Source organism: Tigriopus californicus, chromosome 2 (assembly GCF_007210705.1).
Source record: "Tigriopus californicus strain San Diego chromosome 2, Tcal_SD_v2.1, whole genome shotgun sequence".
Taxonomy (NCBI): domain Eukaryota; kingdom Metazoa; phylum Arthropoda; class Copepoda; order Harpacticoida; family Harpacticidae; genus Tigriopus; species Tigriopus californicus.
This window is the reverse complement of record NC_081441.1, coordinates 3096548-3114214: the sequence shown is the minus strand read 5'-3', so window position 1 is coordinate 3114214 and position 17667 is coordinate 3096548. Positions and strand designations below refer to the sequence as shown.

Sequence of the window (17667 nt, the reverse complement as noted above, 5' to 3'; positions counted from 1 at the left end):
GACCCGAGCTGGTTGGATGTGGAAAAAAAAGACCAGCAACGAGTAGCATAATAGTACCTTTCTACTGTCTTTATCTTGAATGCCCCTCAGTCATGTTTGTTGATTTCCAAGCTAATAAAGTGTCTAACAATCAGCCAACAAACAAGATTTACTCGCATACGCAATTCACTTACAAATAACACCCTCATTCATGAACCACAGGAGACTGTCTAGAATGAACAATTTGGAAAGCGATTGGAAGCATGCATTGCCTTCCATGAGAAGATCAACTCCAGATCAAGAAATCACGTATTCAAGTGGCAGTTGAATTGAACGACTCGGTCAAAAAATTATGCCCTCTCAAAACAAAGGGCAGAAAATGAATGATTTGGCCCTTTTTTTGTAAGAGGGCTAAACTGGATAGAGGCTAAACCATTCATTCTGAGTAGATTTATGGATTGGACTGTCATTTGAAATATGCAGGGCAGTAGTAACGAAATTGCAAGTAAAGAAATTACAGTAATTTGTTCCTTTTTTAAAAAAAAAGGAACTGCACCCATTACATTTTAAATGCTGTAATTGTAACGACCCAAAAAATACAGTTTGACATACATTTTACAATCGGACATGACTAAGAGTCACAAAAAAATATTCATTGCTTGTTCCTGTTTTCGCGCTCCAGAGCGGCATTTAATTATTCGTTTCTCTCTTGGCAGCAAAGAAAACTTGAAGCCTTTAGGCAATCTTAACAGAAATTTTCATTATAACGTTTTCATATATATCCTAAATAAAGAATCTCAGGGCTGAAAATTTTGCTTGCTTTAAACAAGTGAACGCATTCATGAACAGCTGACGTTCTTCCATGGATTAAAATCAAAGACAACATGCCCAGCAAAACCGCACTGTGCAAGCATTGAATTTTGACATTTATTCCATTTTGCATGCTTTTCTAAGCAAATAGCATTGTGGTATTGAGCCAATTTGATAGTGCGTTCACCGAATTACGCCAAACATGTTCATTTTGTTGGGTTTTGTAACACGGCTCACTCAAAATCACTTGATTATTGAAAATTCAATGAGTGGATGGTGCGAGTTGACTGTGTTGTTTGGTCTATTTCTTGTCAGGAAGTTTCTAAGCGTGCCTAATGTTAAAAGGAAAAGGGAGGATAATCAAATAAAAGAGTCTTCTTCGTCATGGCTCACCAAAAAATGAAATGATAGAAGACCTGAGCTATATCCATGGGAGGCGGTCATTACCAGGGCATTAGTCGTTAAGGAACGAATTACAGTTACAATTACTTTGGTCAATAAGAGTTATTCGTTACACTACCAATACTCGCCCAAAAATGTAATGGCGTTACTCGTTACAATTATTTTTCTATAATTCTAGATGAACTACATTTCAGGTTTTTTGCCTCATCCAGACCATACTTTGTTCAATCAATGGTTTTTTTTTGTTTCATGTTATATTAATGAGCATTGATAGTTATTATTTGCTTACAAACAGCTTCTTCATTTCGACTCCAATATTCAAAAGTAAAATTAATCAATGTGCTGTATATATGTAGGTAAGTTAGTACTGCATTACTCTCATTCTTTACCATGCTTGTTTGGTGAAGCCAATGGAAATGCATTATAGGAAAATAATTCCTTTTCCAAATTTGAACCACTTCAACCTTCATGTCTTTTCGAAATTTGGAAATTGGGATGCGAAAGGTATATTTAAAAGGTCAAAGTGTATTATGGGTGGGGATTTCGAATCCGGACAAAGTTAAGGTATCATAAATAAGGTGACATAGCAAAGTCAATTTGCTTTTTTGAAAAATCAAACGGAAAAACTGGTTTACTGACTGCAGTTTATTTTTTTGGTTTGTATTTAATACTGTCGTCGAAAACGTATCAAAAATCAAATCTTCGAAGGAATTTGGTTACATATTTTAAGCATTTTCCACATATATAGCGTCTTTTAAGATACTTGGCGAGCATTGGTATTAGTACTTCTCCTGGAGTACAAATTATTTGCATATTTCACATCTAAAACTGAGATCATTTCCTGGGCTCAACTAATGATGAAGAATAAAGTCGGATGGATATCAGCATAGCTGAGAAATTTGGTGCAGCATACTCAGGCTAAAGGAAGATTTCGCTCTGTATCTGGTCTTTTAGTCAAACGGAATTTGAATGAGAAGATATGTACAATGAAACGCGCAAATATAACAAGATTTTAAAAACACATTCATTGTTGTCAAAAGCAACCACAATTTTCAGCCTGAGCTTCCATCTTAAGGATATATGAAGCTATAAAGAAATTGAAATTTCTGTAAGTTTGTCTAAAACCTTCAGGTTTCCTCAGCTGCCAAAAAAGAGAAACGAAATATTAAATGCCTCTCCAGAGCATGAAAAAGAACGAGTAACGAGTATTTTTTAGTTTTTTGGGGGGGGGGGGGTCGTTACAGTTACTCCATTTTAAATTGTTATGGGAGTACAGTTCCTTTTCCGAAAAAAGGAACGAATTACTGTCATTTCGTTACTTACAATTTCTTTACTACTGCCCTGGTCGTTACCATATCTACGTCAGGATATTAAAAAACGCTTCTACATACAATGAACTGGATGATTTCGGTCAGTTCAGATAAACGTGCTGATATTTCAGTTATCTTAGCCAATGATTGATCAAAAGTAACAAATAGCAGATGAGCCCCATTTGGCGCTTACAATTCGTTTTGCTTCTGCCTTACTTGTGAGGTCAAGTTCTCACATCAAGTTTAAGGGCTCTAATTATGACAAATTTATTTCACTTTCAGCATTGTCTCGCACAGCTCTCAGATTTTAGGCGTATTTTAAAATCGGAAAAAAATGATCTTTTTGACGTGTTTCTCAGACACCAGGCTTTGGCCTTTCTCAGTGGTGGCCAGACTCCAAAAGACTAATAAAACGGCTCGTGGGTCGAGCTCAGATTTCGGCTTATTTTGCCACTCCTCCAAAGGGGAAAAATATGTTGGAACGGCTCAAAAAGGAGAAGGCTGCCCGTTTATCCTCGTCTCTCACTCTCGCACATGTTGGAATGGACCAGTGAACGAAATGGGAGGGGGATTGAGTTCTTGGCACATTTCTACGCACATGCAGTAGTCCGCGTTGGTATTTGTCGTGTGTACGACAGCGAGAGAACGAGAAAGAAAGAGAAAAAAAAGAGAAGAGAAGAAAGAGGGTGAGAGAGAGAGAGATGACACCAAGAAGGCAGAGAGGCAAAAAGGGACTTTCTCCTCTCTCTTCGAAGACGGATGCTGATGTGACTTTAGATGAGTTCCAAAAGGTCTTCTCTGCCAAAGGATCTTTGAGAAGACCTCCCAGGATTGGATAAAATGATGTGGAACCCTAACAAGGCCGCGATAACTGTCTTGGTTATGATTAGTGGTTTTAACATCGAACCCACCTATGCCGAAGACATTCCAGTGGGCCACGATCTTGAGCCTTTGGGAAGACTATAAAGAAGTGTTCACCGCCATGCAGTTCGCTTTGGAACACAAGCACAATCAAACCAACAAATTGTTCCAATTCAAACTATTCGCTGACAACATCAAAACAGTGGATGCTTACAAGCTGACCAGGATCATATGTCGACAGGTTGGGATATCAAGTGATCAGAAAGGACGTCCCAGTTTGTACTTATTTGATACCCTCAAATTTCAGTTTGAGAGAGGGATCTTTGCTCTGATGGGGACCCGGGATCGGAAACGAATTTGTTCCCTTTGACATTTTGAACTCTACAAGTTCCCGTAAAATTTGATTTTCTATGCCAGCTGTCTCAAGCCTGACGCGGGCATATTTGCGTTGTTAAAAAGCATGACATAACTGTGTACCCCAAAGACCTGGCTGACTCGCCCAAGACCCAGAGCCAGACAAGCATGGCCATTGGCCAGAGGTTTACCCCGCATCCCAAACCAACGTGCGAACTTTTGAAAAATGGTATTGGGCATACACCCCATACACCTCTTCTTTGGTGGCGTAAATATGAGGCTGCCAGGGCGCTAGTACTCTCTATCTATCTATCTCGATTGCTTCATCGTTCATGCAGCGCAAGTTCATTTCAGATATTAACGCGGGATGGAGGTCATACTACCACTATGTGCTAACCTCGTCGAAAGCAAAAGAACATATTTGGCTAAGATAACATTAACAGTGAACATCATCCACACGTCACCCTGTGTGTTCATGGCTCTGAGAAAAAAGACAGTCGCTCAGTCTATCTAGTCAGTGAGTCAGTGAGTGAGTAAGTGAGTAAGTCAGTGAGTCAGTCAGTTCAGACAGTCAAGAAGTTTGCCCAGTTCATCCTAACCTCTGGCCAGGCTCCCCCGTCCCCTTGGACTGTGCTCCCTTCAGCCTCAGCCAGCTAGCCAGTCATCCATCTATCCATCCATCCATCCATTATTAGGCCAGGATTGGGATTGTTGGTAGTCAAGTCCACCGCCCGCCCATTGCCATTGCCGCACCTCCGCACCCACTAGCCACCGCTCCCGCCCAGGCTGGAGGCGTGTCGCTGGCCGTAGTCTCTTGTCCGTAGGCCTTGATCATGTTCGACTCGTCCGTGATGAGTCGGACGGCCTCCTCGTCCTTGGTCGACAACCCGGATTCGCTCCAGACCTCTTGTTTGGACTACATCTGCCAGAACTTGGAGGCCATCGCCGTGGTGGCCTCGGACGAGGCCGCTCTCCTCAGTAGTCAGGCCTCGCCTCCGACCGCCTGGTCGGCCTCGGGCACTTTGGGCGGCGGCAGCCCCTCCTTATCCTTGGCCGTGGAGCCCTCCGAACACACCAAACCTAGTCCACCGAGTTCGGGCTGGACCCGCCCTTACACGCGCTCTCAAGCCACGCTCGAGGGCCGTCAGTCGGCTGCCGGCTTGGCCCGCCCGAGTCGGGCCGGTGGCCCGTCCCAAGCGTTGTTGAGCTTCGGCTCGCCGGATATGTTCATTCACACGGATCTGTCGGAGCAGTTGTTGGCTCGGATCTGCGAGCGCGGTCGGATGACCGACGAGGTCATGAATCTGTTTCAGTCTTGTCAGACCCGCCTGCGGAAAGTCCAATTGACCGAGGCCTCGAAGTTGACCACGCGGAGTTTGCGCGTATTGCGGGGTCATCAGATCACGCACTTGACCACGATCGGTCTGTCCAAGGCCACGGTGACGGATTTGATCGGGTGCCTGGGCGATTGGACCTTGCAAAATTTGCAGGCCTTGAATGTGGCCAAGTCGACGTTCGTGGATCATTGCAAGATCACGGTCGTGGTGGCTCTGTCCAAGCTCCAACATTTGCACACCTTGAACGTGTCCAGCACGGAGTTCACCAAGACCAGTCTGGAGATGATCGTAGATGACCTCCCGCGACTCGAGCACTTGGACATTTCGTGCACCAAAGTCAGTGATATCTCGTGTCTGCGCAAGTGCAAGCATCGTCTCAAAAGTCTTTCGTTGTACGGACTCCGATTTCCGCCCGAGAGTTCGGCCTTGGCCGATGTGTTGGAGGTGCTCCAGGATCTGTCCGAGTTGCGCCATTTGGATGTGTCTGAAAACCCGGAGAGTGACACGGTTCTCCAGCTCTTTACCTCCCAAGTATCCATTCGGGCCGAGCGGATCGTGGAGAGCAGTCAGAGTTGGCCCAATCTTATTTCGCTCGATATCTCGGGTAAGGCCAAAGGATTCTTCCTAATACAACATCTGAATGTTTTAACATCAATGTCCATCCAGTCTATAGTCTCCCCGGTTAGTGGTGCATTCTTGGGCTATGCTATGAGCCCATGAGTTATGGGATTTTGAGAATAGAAATAGGCTTTATGTTCTATTATTGCCGTTTTCATTTCAAGCGAAAGTTGCTTCACAAGTTATGAAGCTATGACAAAATTTGAACCCTTTTTACAGAGGACGCGTAACTATTCCAACCTAAAATTGAACGAGCAATAATAAGTACACTAGCTACATCTAAAAAAGAGGCTTTATCTCAAACAAATATACGTATGTTATTGTTTATTAGATATCTAGATGCATCGCTTTCAGGTTCTAATCTCTATGATTGTTCTTTTTTTTTTTTTTTTTCAATTTTAGGCAATAACAATATTAGTGATCATGTGCTCCAAGAGTTCTTGACCAGTCACAAGCACACGTTGCGATTCTTGGGCTTGGCCTTGAGTGATACTTGCAAGTTGGACTTGCTGACCAGCCCCGATCATCCGACCTACAACGCCAATCTCACCGTCACAGGGAGTGGAAATGAGGCCCAGGTCCTCGAAGCTTTACGTCGCTACAAGACACGCCCGTGTTATGTCCAGAAGTCTTTGTATCATCTATTCCGGTTAACTCAGAACTACTCCACGCCCCGACGAGACATGATTGAGGTAATTTAATCATGACAGCCCTTCCCTTGGTGGTTTTGAAGCATAATAATCACGTGCATTTTTCTAGGTGGTGACCGGATGTGCTCGAACGTACAAAACTGTGTTCAACATTCAAATGGCCGCCACGGCTTGTCTGTTCAACTTGACCAAAGGCGATTTGGGCAAGATTCTGCATCCGAGGATCCTCTCCGACACGGTGAACGTCAATTTGAACGCCATGGAGGAGTTCCCTCAACACCAACAGCTCCAGAAGAACGTCCTGCTCACGATCTGCAGCGATCGAATCCTCCAAGACGTCTCGTTTGACCATTTCCGTTGTGCCAAGCTTGTCATGGATTGTCTATGTAAATGGCAAGATCTATCTATGAACCGCATGAGCGTGGCCATCTGTTCAATCCTAGGTGAGTGGAACGTTATTAATATTTCTCATGCCGCCTTTTGTTTTGCTTATGCTATCCTCTAAAATGTATTTAGCCGCCAAGATCTCGACCAAAGAGACTTCCGAGTTGGGTTCACATGCCAATTACATGGAGAAGCTTCTACAAATGGTCAAGGAACGTCTTGAGAGCATGGAGATCGACATCATCCTCAAGTTCACCCTCTCAGCTTTGTGGAATCTCACGGACGAATCACCCAAAACCTGCTCCGTGTTCCTCCAAGAAGGCGGTATGGACTTGTTCCTCCAAGTTTTGGATGCTTTTCCCGGTGAGATCTCCATCGAGACCAAAGTTTTGGGTCTCCTCAACAACATTGCTGAGGTCAAAGAACTTCGATTCAACCTGATGGTCGATTCGTTTATCAACCTTTTGAGGTGAGACAATTCCCACCATGCTTTCCACTCACAAATACCAAACCATGCATGTCTTGAATCGAGCTGATTTCTATTCTCACTCCCCTCAATAGTAAGTTAATGCACTCAAAGCACATTGATGTCAGCTATTTTGCGGCCGGGATCGTGGCCTATCTGGCCAGCTCAGGTCCGTGGACTGCCACGACTATGTCCAAGGAGGAGATGACTGAAGATTTGGTAAGGACAGCAATCCTCTTTCATGAGAGATCGTAGAGATAATAGTGTCATTTTTCGTTGGTCAGTGTCACGTGGTGTCCAGTTGGAAAACGCCCAAGGATGAAATGGTGGCCTATCGGTCGTTCAAACCCTTCTTCCCCCTTATGTCAGTGGATCAATCATACGCTGTCCAACTTTGGGCCACCTGGGCGGTTCACCATGTCTGCACCAAAAATCGTAGGTCTTGTAAAGAGAAAAAAAGCCCTGCAAAATCAATTATGTCTTTTCTCTCTCATCTCTTTAGCACGACGTTATTGCTCTATGCTGAAGGAACAGGGTGGTTCGGAAGTGATCTTGGACCTTCTGAAGTCCGCCGATCCTCAGACCCGCGTTCACGCTCTGGCCGAGCGGATTATTCGAGAACTTGTCATCAAGGGATGCATGCCATTGAGTGTGTTTGCCAATGGAGAGTTGCCCAACCATCGAGGGGACGAGGATCAAGGCGATGACCCCGCCCAGGACTTCTTCATGGCCGAGGAAGATATTCTCGCCCTCTCGGGTCTCTGAGAGAACTCTTCTTTTCTGATCATCGATCACATCGTGCATACTTAAGGATCTTCCCTCCCCCTCTTAAGAATCTATCAACTATGGATATATCTTTTCGTAACTACTGTAGATCTTGAGGCCTCTGTTGAGATTAAGTCTAAATCGTCATCTCCAACCCCCATTCGATCCTTGTTTCTTTTTGTCAATTATGTCAACCCACATTATGCTGCTGGTGTGTAATGATCTTGATTATTTGCCTTATGAAAATGAACGCAATGTTTAGTAACTGCATGCACACCGTCAGTGTTTCCGCCTCACATGTGTAAGGAGACTATCCTTGCAAAAATACGCCTTTCCACAACGATCGCACGAGAATTGGGCCCGAGGCTCGTGTTGCTTCATGTGATCGTCCAAGTAGGTCTTGGACAGGAAGAGTTGCTCACAAACCGGACAATTCAATAGCTTGTACTTTAATCGAGCCATTTCCGGATGGATCCGTGCCACGTGTCTCAGTAGGGTTTCCTTGTTGCAGAAGGTCTGATCGCAGAGATCACACGTCTTCAATCCCGCCTCATCCGGACTCAGCTCCTGGGTTTTGGCTTTGTGACTATTGAGATGATACTTGAGTTTCGTGTTGGTCTTGAATAGGATTGGGCAGCGTGGACATTGATAGATGTGCGCCTGCGGATGGAGATCCCGCATGTGACGAATGTAATCGAGCTTGCGTGGGAACAAAATCCCGCATAACCGACATTTAAAGAGCTCCGGTACCTCATGCTGACGTTTGTAGTGGTCCAGGGCGATATCGATCTCATCGAATAAAGCCTGCGGACACAAATGACATTGGAAAGGCCCTCCGGGAGGGTTCGTCTTCGGTCCATCACATTCGTTTTGAAAGTGGCTCTTGAGCTCTAAACCACTCTTGAACTCTCGGTCACATCTCCGACATTGGAACAATAAAGCCAGGGCCAGGGTCTGGCCAATGGACTCAGGATTGGAGGTTGCCCCTGGATCCGATATCGATGAACACGCCGACGCAATCTGTGGGAAATGATTTGGGTAGTAATGTTTCTTCTTAAAGTATTGGATCTTGCCTTGGAACGACCGCCGAGCCCCTGATACGACCAAGACCTTTCGGCAGAGGCCACACTGGATTTTTTCCCCCTTGGCCACCAATTTGGAGTCCTCCAAGGCCTTCAACTCGGCCCTCAGTGCGTCAATATCGGGCTCTTCAAAGGTCCTCCGGGTACTGGACGTGAGTTGAGCTCGCGCCTTAGTCCAATTCTGGATGATATCCTCCAATTCGTCGGCCTTATCGCCCTTCCCCTGTTCCTCATTTGATTCATCACCTTCGGATTCGCTCACCGACGTATTTGAGGCATGATTCAACGCGCACGTGTCAAAATGATTCTGTCTAAACTGACCGGCCAAGTGGCCGCTTTCAAAAGTGGATATCGGGAACTCTAGTCTACATAGCCCGCAGATCACACTTTGCTCATTGAGGGAGCTGTGAGCCAGAGCAGCAAGTTTACTGGCCTCGGTGGCTACTTCAAATCGAGGCCGGGGTGAACGAGGACAAGTGGGTCCTTCGAGCGAGGTAGCTGAAGTCTGAGGGCGCGGTGAAATCGGAGGGGGGCTCTCCGTTTGTGAACTCTGGGGACGAGATTCCATCAAGGCCGCATTGCGAACGCCAAAGGCCCTCATCACCCCATTAATATCCGTCAAAAGTTCGGCTTCGGTAACGGAAGTCTCGCCTAATAAAAGTAGTTCCAGAGCAGCTTGCACCACTTCCACTCTTTCATCCGCAAACGACAGAGCCACATCCGTATACATCCAGATTCCCCCGGGAATCGAGCCCAAAACCCGACGTAAGATAGGGATAGCAATCCACATGGGTCGAGCATCGATGCGGATGGACCCATCGGTGCAATGGATGTCCCAAAAATAGTCCTTGGGATCGTCGCCCGAGACGTAAAAGTCGGACCCGGAGATTGGATTCTTCAACGTTATCACGTTCACCATGATAAAAGTTTTGGCTCTGGATTTTTGGGCTGACAAGGATGTTGGTTACCCAAACGGGACAGCCATTTTGAGACGTTTTTTGTCAGGCTGGAGTCTCGTCATTTTATGGGCTGGGAGACGTGGCCGCAGACTATAACGACTCATTTCCGAGCTGCCTTTAAAGCGAAACAGCTCGTTCAGATTTTACGACTTTTTGAATTACCCTATAACTGGTTCTACGCGGTGACGGAAAGTACCACCTTACACTAACGCACTCTCCCAGCATAACATAGATTCCACGCAGTGATAGCCTTGGAGCATGTGTGTGATGCGTGTGATGGATTGATGGGTCCGTGGATCCAGTCGAGTGGCAAGTTGCCCCCCACAAAGTGGCTTTCCCTGAAGAAGATTGTCTATGATCATCAAAGTTATCAACCTTGATCGAAGGAGATGATATGATTGAATATGCCATTTCCCGTCAGCTTAGCGCTGGGTTATAAAACCGGATGGTTATGTGTCCTCCCGTCAATCCAGTGTCTACCACCATACCATTCAACCATTTGCGAGGAGGCTCATAAACCGGATTTGGTCAATGGTTGCGAGCGTACTACCAATCTCGACTCCATTTTTATCCCACAAACATGATTCGCTCGAGTGCAGCCCGATTCAATGTATGGGGCGTGGCCTCCCCGCTGAGGCGTGCCACCGAGACTCGTCTGCGATCCCTGTGGACCGGACAGGAGAGCTTGTGCCAAGACGATCCGGAAATGTGGGACCTAGTTCAATCCGAGAAACGTCGGCAAAAATCCGGGCTAGAACTGATCGCCTCGGAGAACTTTTGTAGTCGAGCCGCATTGGAGGTCACGGGCTCGTGCTTGAACAACAAATATTCCGAAGGCTATCCCGGACAACGGTATTACGGCGGTACGGAGGTCATCGATCAGATCGAGCTGCTCTGCCAAGAAAGAGCCCTGGCTGCCTACAGACTGTCTCCCGAGCAATGGGGGGTCAATGTCCAGCCGTACTCCGGCTCGCCGGCCAATTTTGCCGCTTATACGGCCGTGCTCCAACCCCATGATCGCATCATGGGACTGGATCTACCTGCGGGTGGACATTTGACCCACGGGTTCATGACCGAGAAGCGCCGGGTGTCAGCCACGTCGGTGTATTTCGAATCCATGCCTTACGGCTTGAATCAGACCACGGAGCTCATCGATTACGAGCAATTAGAGAAGAATGCCGTGCTGTTCAAGCCCCGGATGATCATCGCCGGGTATTCGGCCTACTCCCGACTCCTGGACTACCCGCGTTTCCGGGCCATTTGCGACCGGGTCGGGGCATATCTCTTGGCGGATATGGCTCATATTAGCGGTCTGGTCGCCGGGGGGGTCATCCCAGGGCCCTTTGAGCATGCCGATCTGGTCACGACCACCACCCACAAAAGTCTCCGTGGCGTTCGAGCTGGACTCATTTTCTACCGCAAAGGTCAAAAAGGCGTGGATCGAGCCGGTCAGCCTATTATGTATGACCTCGAGTCTAAGGTGAATAACGCCGTGTTTCCGGCGTTGCAAGGCGGACCTCACAACCACGCCATTGCCGGCGTGGCGGTGGCCCTTCGACAGGCCCAATCGCCCGAGTTCAAGGCCTACCAGGAGCAAACCCTGAAGAACGCCCAAGCCATGTGTCAAGCCATGAAGACCAAAGGCTATAAAGTGGTGTCGGATGGCACGGACAACCATTTGATCTTGGTGAATTTGAAGCAGTCTCAAGGCATTGACGGCGCCCGTGTGGAGACTATTTGCAATCGGGTGTCCATTACCTTGAACAAGAACAGCGTGCCCGGCGATAAGAGCGCTATGGTGCCGGGAGGCGTTCGATTGGGTGCGCCCGCGCTCACATCCCGAGGATTGCAGGAGGCGGACTTTGAAAAAGTGGTAGAGTTCATTCATCGGGCCGTGACGATAGCCAGGACTGCCCAGGGACAGACCCAAAAGCTCAAAGATTTCGCTCAGTTTGTCGAGTCGGACCCGGGCATCGTGCAAGCGTGCCAGGAGCTCAAACGCGAGGTCAACGAATTTGCCTTAAAATTCCCCATGCCCGGTTTTGAGCACCATTAAGTTCATTCATCTATATATACGCTAACATCATAGTGGGCTCAGGAAGGGACCAATGTTTAATAAATAAATGACGACTCATCACATTCTTCGATTCGAGATGGTTAGACTATTTGTTGACTTTTTGAAAGTACTCTTGAGATTCCGAAGGATTGGGCTTGATGGTGGGCGAATCCGGGGTCCAGCCCGCCGGGCACACTTCTCCGTGCTTCTCCACGAACTGGAAGGCCTGGACCAGTCGTAAGGTCTCGTCCACGGATCGGCCCACTGGCAAATCATTGACCGTCATTTGCCGCAAAGTGCCCTGGAAGTATGGTTCATATGGAGTCAATCGGTCGAGGCCATCTCGTTTGACCAAAAGTGGGCATCGTCAATAACTTACTAATTAGACAACAATAGGTTCAGCTCAGGAAATTTTTATCGAAAATAAAAATGTTTTTCTGTCCATGAAGTTTAGAAAAGATACACTTAAGAGAAAAACTAGCCAGTACATGGGTTTCTCGAACAAGAACAAGAGCCTATTAAGCAAATTCGTGATGCTCTACTGAATGGTTGACACGTCAATACGTTGAATTAGGGAGATAATTTTTGATGATTTAGATCAAGGATTTAAAGGTCTTGGTTATCATCGAAGAGCAGGATCGATGGGGTTTTAAAATTCAGGGCCGTCACTTACATTAGTGGAGTGGAAGCAAACACCCTTTTTATTAGATGGGGTTGACATTTACAAGACAATGCCCATCCATGCCAGACAGACTATCCGAACCAAATTTCCATGACGGATGATGACTTTGATGAAATTACCTCGGGATCAATGATGAACAACCCGCGGAGAGCGACACCAGCCTCTTCCAATAAGACGCCATAATCGCGCGCGATTTGCTTATTGAAATCCGCGGCTAACGGATAGTTGAGTCCACCCAAGCCGCCCTGTTTCCGCGGCATGTTGATCCAGGCCAAATGCGAGAAGTGCGAATCCGTGGACACGCCCACCACCTCGCAATTGATGTCCCGGAATTCCTGAATGCGATCCGAGAAAGCGATGATCTCGGTGGGACACACGAACGTGAAATCCAACGGGTAAAAGTACAACACCAGATATTTGCCCTTATAATCGGACAATTGGATCTCTTGGAACTGACCGTTCACCACAGCTTGGGCTTGGAACGCGGGGGCGGGATGCTGGATCCGGGGCGACCAAATCGAGCTCGAGCTCGACAGAGGCTGCCTGCGGGCGGTGACGGACGTGGCAGCGGTAATGGCGCTGCGCACACTGGGTCGGAGAGCCGAATGGACTAGACGGGACATTACCCATGCCATGATGACGATGGTCTCTACCACTCAAGCAAGAATCTTGGCGATTATTGAAAGCGATATTTGGACCGATATGTGTACTTCAGTACATATAGAACAGTAGTGGAGTAGGTATGGCCGACCCAAGGACTCGCCAGTCCTCACATACACAGTGCAAAATGATTAGGGCTGTTCAGAAGATGCAAATACATCTTTTACCAAAGCATCTTTTTGCGGACATCCTCTCCGCTGGGAATGGCATCCCAGGCACTTCTTGAAGAAAAAAAATAGATATCCAATTTATATAAAAACTAATCCACCCCTAAATCAGAGTGGGTGGATTTGGCTAGCCCTTGATCATAGGGTTGATCATGATCAGGCATTTGGATCAGACACTGGTCAAAGTCAAACTTAAGGATGCTTCGTGATCACCGCACACATATTCTCTGTGAATATTTGAGGGCAGGGAATTGAACAAGGCATGATTTGATTCAACAAGCTGAATTTTTCATTGATTTATTTCTTTTTTTAAACTTGTTCAGCCAATTATTTGCCTTCCAACTTCTTGCTTCTTTTGTTGCCAATGACGTTTTCGTGAACGGCTTGGCTTTCTCCCTATTGACCCAACTTTTCAATATCATGTCTTATCTGCCTTCAAAAACCAATTGTTGCATATCTCAATCAGGACAGCAACTCATATCCTGTCCTTTGGCACGCTTATCTGTAGTCCAATAGTTTACGAATTTTGCAAAATCATTCAAGATTTCACCAAGACGTTGGCTGCTTGGTTCATAGCATGAATAATGGTTCCTTGAATTGAGGAACCAGGTGCACTCCACTTTCTTTTGGGTTTTGACTCAATGGCCTGCTTTGGGTAACAAATTCTTTAATGTATGTATAATTTCCTATTTATTCATCATTGTATTGCAATAATAAATGCTCATTGGTAAAGTATCTGCCCCCTTTTCGGGTTGTTCTTTTGCATTTTTGCTATTTCATCACTTGTCTTATGATTCTGCGAAAAAGAAATAGTGTATTTCAGCAATTTTTCTTCTCCTCATTAACCATTATGTTGCTTTTGAATCTGTGCTAGAGACCAAGTTGAATTGCGTTTTTGAACAACCCTAAAAATAACATTTACCAAGTAAAATATAGGTTGAGTGATATGGAAGTGAAAATTAAGCGAGGAATAAAAATCTTCAAAAACCCAATGGGTTTGTATTTTCACTGCTTTAATGACTTGATTGTGAGGCATATTCCAATTGGCGAGTTCAAACGAGCTGGTTTTAAAGTTCCCACATGAAACTAAAAGTCGGGTCCAAAGTTAAGAATACGTCACAAAGATTACAGAGTAAATTGATGAGGAGTCCCATGTTTGTTTTACTTCAGGGCAAAAATCAACTTTTACTTTGAGGTATTCTTTTTACAAGCGACTGTCTTACCTACCCTTTATGTATGTGTTATATTCGTCACATATAACACCATATGTGTATAGATTATTCCTTATGAGGAATGTGGGTATCGATAACTTTAAAATATTTGGAATTAACGGGAAGGGGGGTTATGCCCGGCAGATCCAGAGTCCCTAGGAAAGGTTGACACTGGTCTGGTACAAGAAAGTTTGAACTACAATTCCTCGTCCAGGCACGTATCCACGTACATTTATGTAGGCCTTGGACTATGTCACAGGGGCCAAACAGTTGAAAGAATGGATGTAAAGGCATTTTTTCCCCGCGTTATGATTTAAGACCCATAGGGCTACCTACTTTCAATAAAAACGGGATTGGGACATTGGTCAGTTCTTCGCCGTTGGCGATTTCGATGCTTAATGAAGCGTCCCCCCTCGACAACCGAAAAACAACTGGGTCAACTCCAAGATCAACGCGGTCTGACTGTGACTCTAAGCTTCAGCCCCACCATTACAGATCCATCCATGACTGAGTCTGGCCGGGTTGCCAATCACTCGTTGTACATGTACTTGTACCCCACAACACCCCCTCACTCAGACTTTGGCCGGCCCATTTTCGATGGCAATTCTTTCGACAACGCATCTAGTTCGATCTAGTTGTCGCTAACGGTGGAGCAGTCATTACAAAGCTCTAGGTCGTCCAAAACTGAATAGCATCAACATGCGAGCCTTAATAGGGCTCATATACGGCTGTCTCGGGCTTACGGCGTGGGTGACGGGTGCCCCGCCGCCCCATTGGCCGCTAGCCTATCAAGTGATGGGCACGATTTCCATTCCCTTTGCTGAGATCGAAGAGCCTTTCGCCGCTTTCTTTGATGCTCAAAAAGGCCAGAGTCGCATTGATTATTATGGTGGCATGGACCGCACGTTTCAACGCCGAGATATTGGCGATTTTGGCACGAGCTTCAAGATTGTGCCCATGGCCGACGATCATCTATCGAATGCCATTCGATGCTTCCAGACCAATGGCAGCCAAGCGGAGCCCATTGAACCGCAAGCCATCTTGCCCGATCTGGCCGAATTCGAGTTCAAAGGTGAGTTGAAGAAAGACTGGTGGGTTGGATCCAAGAATTGAAAGCAAATTTCACGTTTTACGGCTATTGAGTACACACAGGAGGCGGATCTAGCTTTTAAGGTCTTGAGAAATTGGCTCATATTCGTAAATTGTAACAGTACCCAATTTTTTTTTTTTTTTTTTTTTTTTGTTATTTTTATTATTATTATTATTATTATTATTTTTTTTTACCTGAAAAGCTTTTCGACAAGATTTAAAAAATGTGAAGACATTGTTTAATTGTCCACTGTCCTCATCATTTTTTGCTATGATATTATGATATGATCATCTTCGTAGAGAGGCTGCATTAACCATCTCACTGAATGGCATCCGAATTTCAGGCGATGATTTAGTGGAAGGTGTGACTTGCCAGAAATGGCAACGCCTGGTTAAGTTTGATCACAAAGTGAACAAATACACCATGTGGATTCGCATGTTGGGATCGCCTTTGGATCCCACTTTGGGCGTTCCCGTGCCCGTTCGTTACGAAATGAAAGGATTCAACTCGTTGTTGGGCTCTCACTTCGATCATTATTATTTGGTTTACATGGTGAGTGTACGAAAAAGAAATGCCTCTTACAACGATCCAGTATTTCTCATGATCAATGTCCTCCACATCTGCGTTCTCTAAATGTAACTCGAACTTTGAAAACGAAAAAAAACAACTAGTTTGAGTATGTCTGCGAGAACAAAGCGCTCTTGCGCCAGATGACCCCAACATGTTGTCAAGATGTCATTTGATCTCTCTTTTTTGGTCTCGGTTCTAGAATTACTCACCCGAAGCCCCGGCTAGTCGGATTTTCGACGAGTACACCAAATATGGCGCCTGCACCGGATGGCCGGGACCTGGCGTTGCTCACGAGGTCTATGTGATGAATCCGGCTAAAGAGTTCGTGGATCCCCATGATGGACACGTGGACGCGGCCTTTGATCACTTCAAGATGCATCACGACAAGACCTATGACAACGAGAAAGACCACGACAATCGGAAGGACATTTTCCGCCAAAACATGCGATACATTCACTCCAAGAATCGAGCCGGTCTCTCGTACAAATTGGAGTCCAATCACCTGTCCGATTGGACCTCTTCCGAGATGAAGATGCTCCGAGGGAAATTATACACCCCCGGTTACAATGGCGGACAAGCATTTACGTACACGGCCCATGAGTCCGCATCCGCCCCTGACGCCCTCGATTGGCGACTTTATGGAGCCGTGTCGCCCGTGAAGGACCAGTCCATTTGCGGCTCCTGTTGGTCATTTGGAACGGCTGGAACCTTGGAGGGGACACTCTTTCTGCAAACCGGCGAAATGATCCGGTTATCCCAACAATCCCTGATGGACTGCTCGTGGGGCTTCGGCAACAACGGCTGTGACGGCGGAGAAGATTATCGGGTCTATAAATTCATGATGGCTCATGGTGGAATTCCTTCCGAGGAGGACTACGGGCCATATCTGGGAGCTGACGGATATTGCCATTTCAAGGATATACCCAAGAAGTACCTGCCCATTTCGGGATATGTGAACGTCACCTCGGGCGATAATGAGGCCTTGCGAGTGGCCCTGGCCAAGCATGGGCCCATCTCGGTGTCCATTGATGCCAGTCATAAGAGCCTTTCGTTCTACAGCAGTGGCGTCTACTACGAACCGAAATGTACGAGTGTGGAAGAAGGTTTGGATCATTCGGTTCTGGCCGTTGGCTATGGTGAGATGAACGGCGAGAAATACTGGTTGATTAAGAACTCGTGGTCGACGCATTGGGGCAACGATGGGTACATTCTGATGAGTCAGAAAGACAACAACTGTGGAGTGGCGCCGGGCCC

General features: G+C 46.3%; 5 protein-coding genes across 5 annotated transcripts; 3 read left to right on the top strand and 2 right to left on the bottom strand.

Moving 5' to 3' along the window:
- Positions 1 to 4124: 4124 nt before the first annotated feature.
- LOC131893428 (protein zyg-11 homolog B-like) lies at positions 4125 to 8201 on the top strand. The gene is made up of 7 exons (XM_059243460.1): positions 4125 to 5657; positions 6074 to 6363; positions 6431 to 6764; positions 6838 to 7174; positions 7267 to 7390; positions 7456 to 7606; positions 7674 to 8201. The coding sequence occupies exons 1-7, from the start codon at positions 4550 to 4552 to the stop codon at positions 7934 to 7936; spliced, it is 2607 nt and encodes an 868-aa protein (XP_059099443.1). The 5' UTR covers positions 4125 to 4549; the 3' UTR covers positions 7937 to 8201.
- Positions 8005 to 10151, bottom strand: LOC131893436 (zinc finger protein-like). Its single transcript, XM_059243468.1, has 2 exons — positions 8687 to 10151; positions 8005 to 8596 (listed from the first exon to the last, which is right to left on the bottom strand). Exons 1-2 carry the CDS (start codon positions 9935 to 9937, stop codon positions 8216 to 8218), a joined length of 1632 nt encoding a protein of 543 aa, XP_059099451.1. The 5' UTR covers positions 9938 to 10151; the 3' UTR covers positions 8005 to 8215.
- A 174-nt stretch (positions 10152 to 10325) lies between these two features.
- LOC131893439 (serine hydroxymethyltransferase, mitochondrial-like) lies at positions 10326 to 12116 on the top strand. The gene has a single exon (XM_059243472.1). It carries the CDS (start codon positions 10558 to 10560, stop codon positions 12031 to 12033), a length of 1476 nt encoding a protein of 491 aa, XP_059099455.1. The 5' UTR covers positions 10326 to 10557; the 3' UTR covers positions 12034 to 12116.
- LOC131893456 (peroxiredoxin prdx-2-like) lies at positions 12067 to 13482 on the bottom strand. Its single transcript, XM_059243494.1, has 2 exons — positions 12835 to 13482; positions 12067 to 12334 (listed from the first exon to the last, which is right to left on the bottom strand). The coding sequence occupies exons 1-2, from the start codon at positions 13348 to 13350 to the stop codon at positions 12140 to 12142; spliced, it is 711 nt and encodes a 236-aa protein (XP_059099477.1). The 5' UTR covers positions 13351 to 13482; the 3' UTR covers positions 12067 to 12139.
- A 1799-nt stretch (positions 13483 to 15281) lies between these two features.
- Positions 15282 to 17659, top strand: LOC131893437 (digestive cysteine proteinase 2-like; the record flags this gene model as incomplete). Its single annotated transcript, XM_059243469.1, is given in 3 exon segments — positions 15282 to 15825; positions 16187 to 16395; positions 16613 to 17659. Coding segments are annotated over 3 exon segments (1629 nt in total), but the record flags the coding sequence as incomplete, so codon positions are not given.
- Positions 17660 to 17667: the final 8 nt, after the last annotated feature.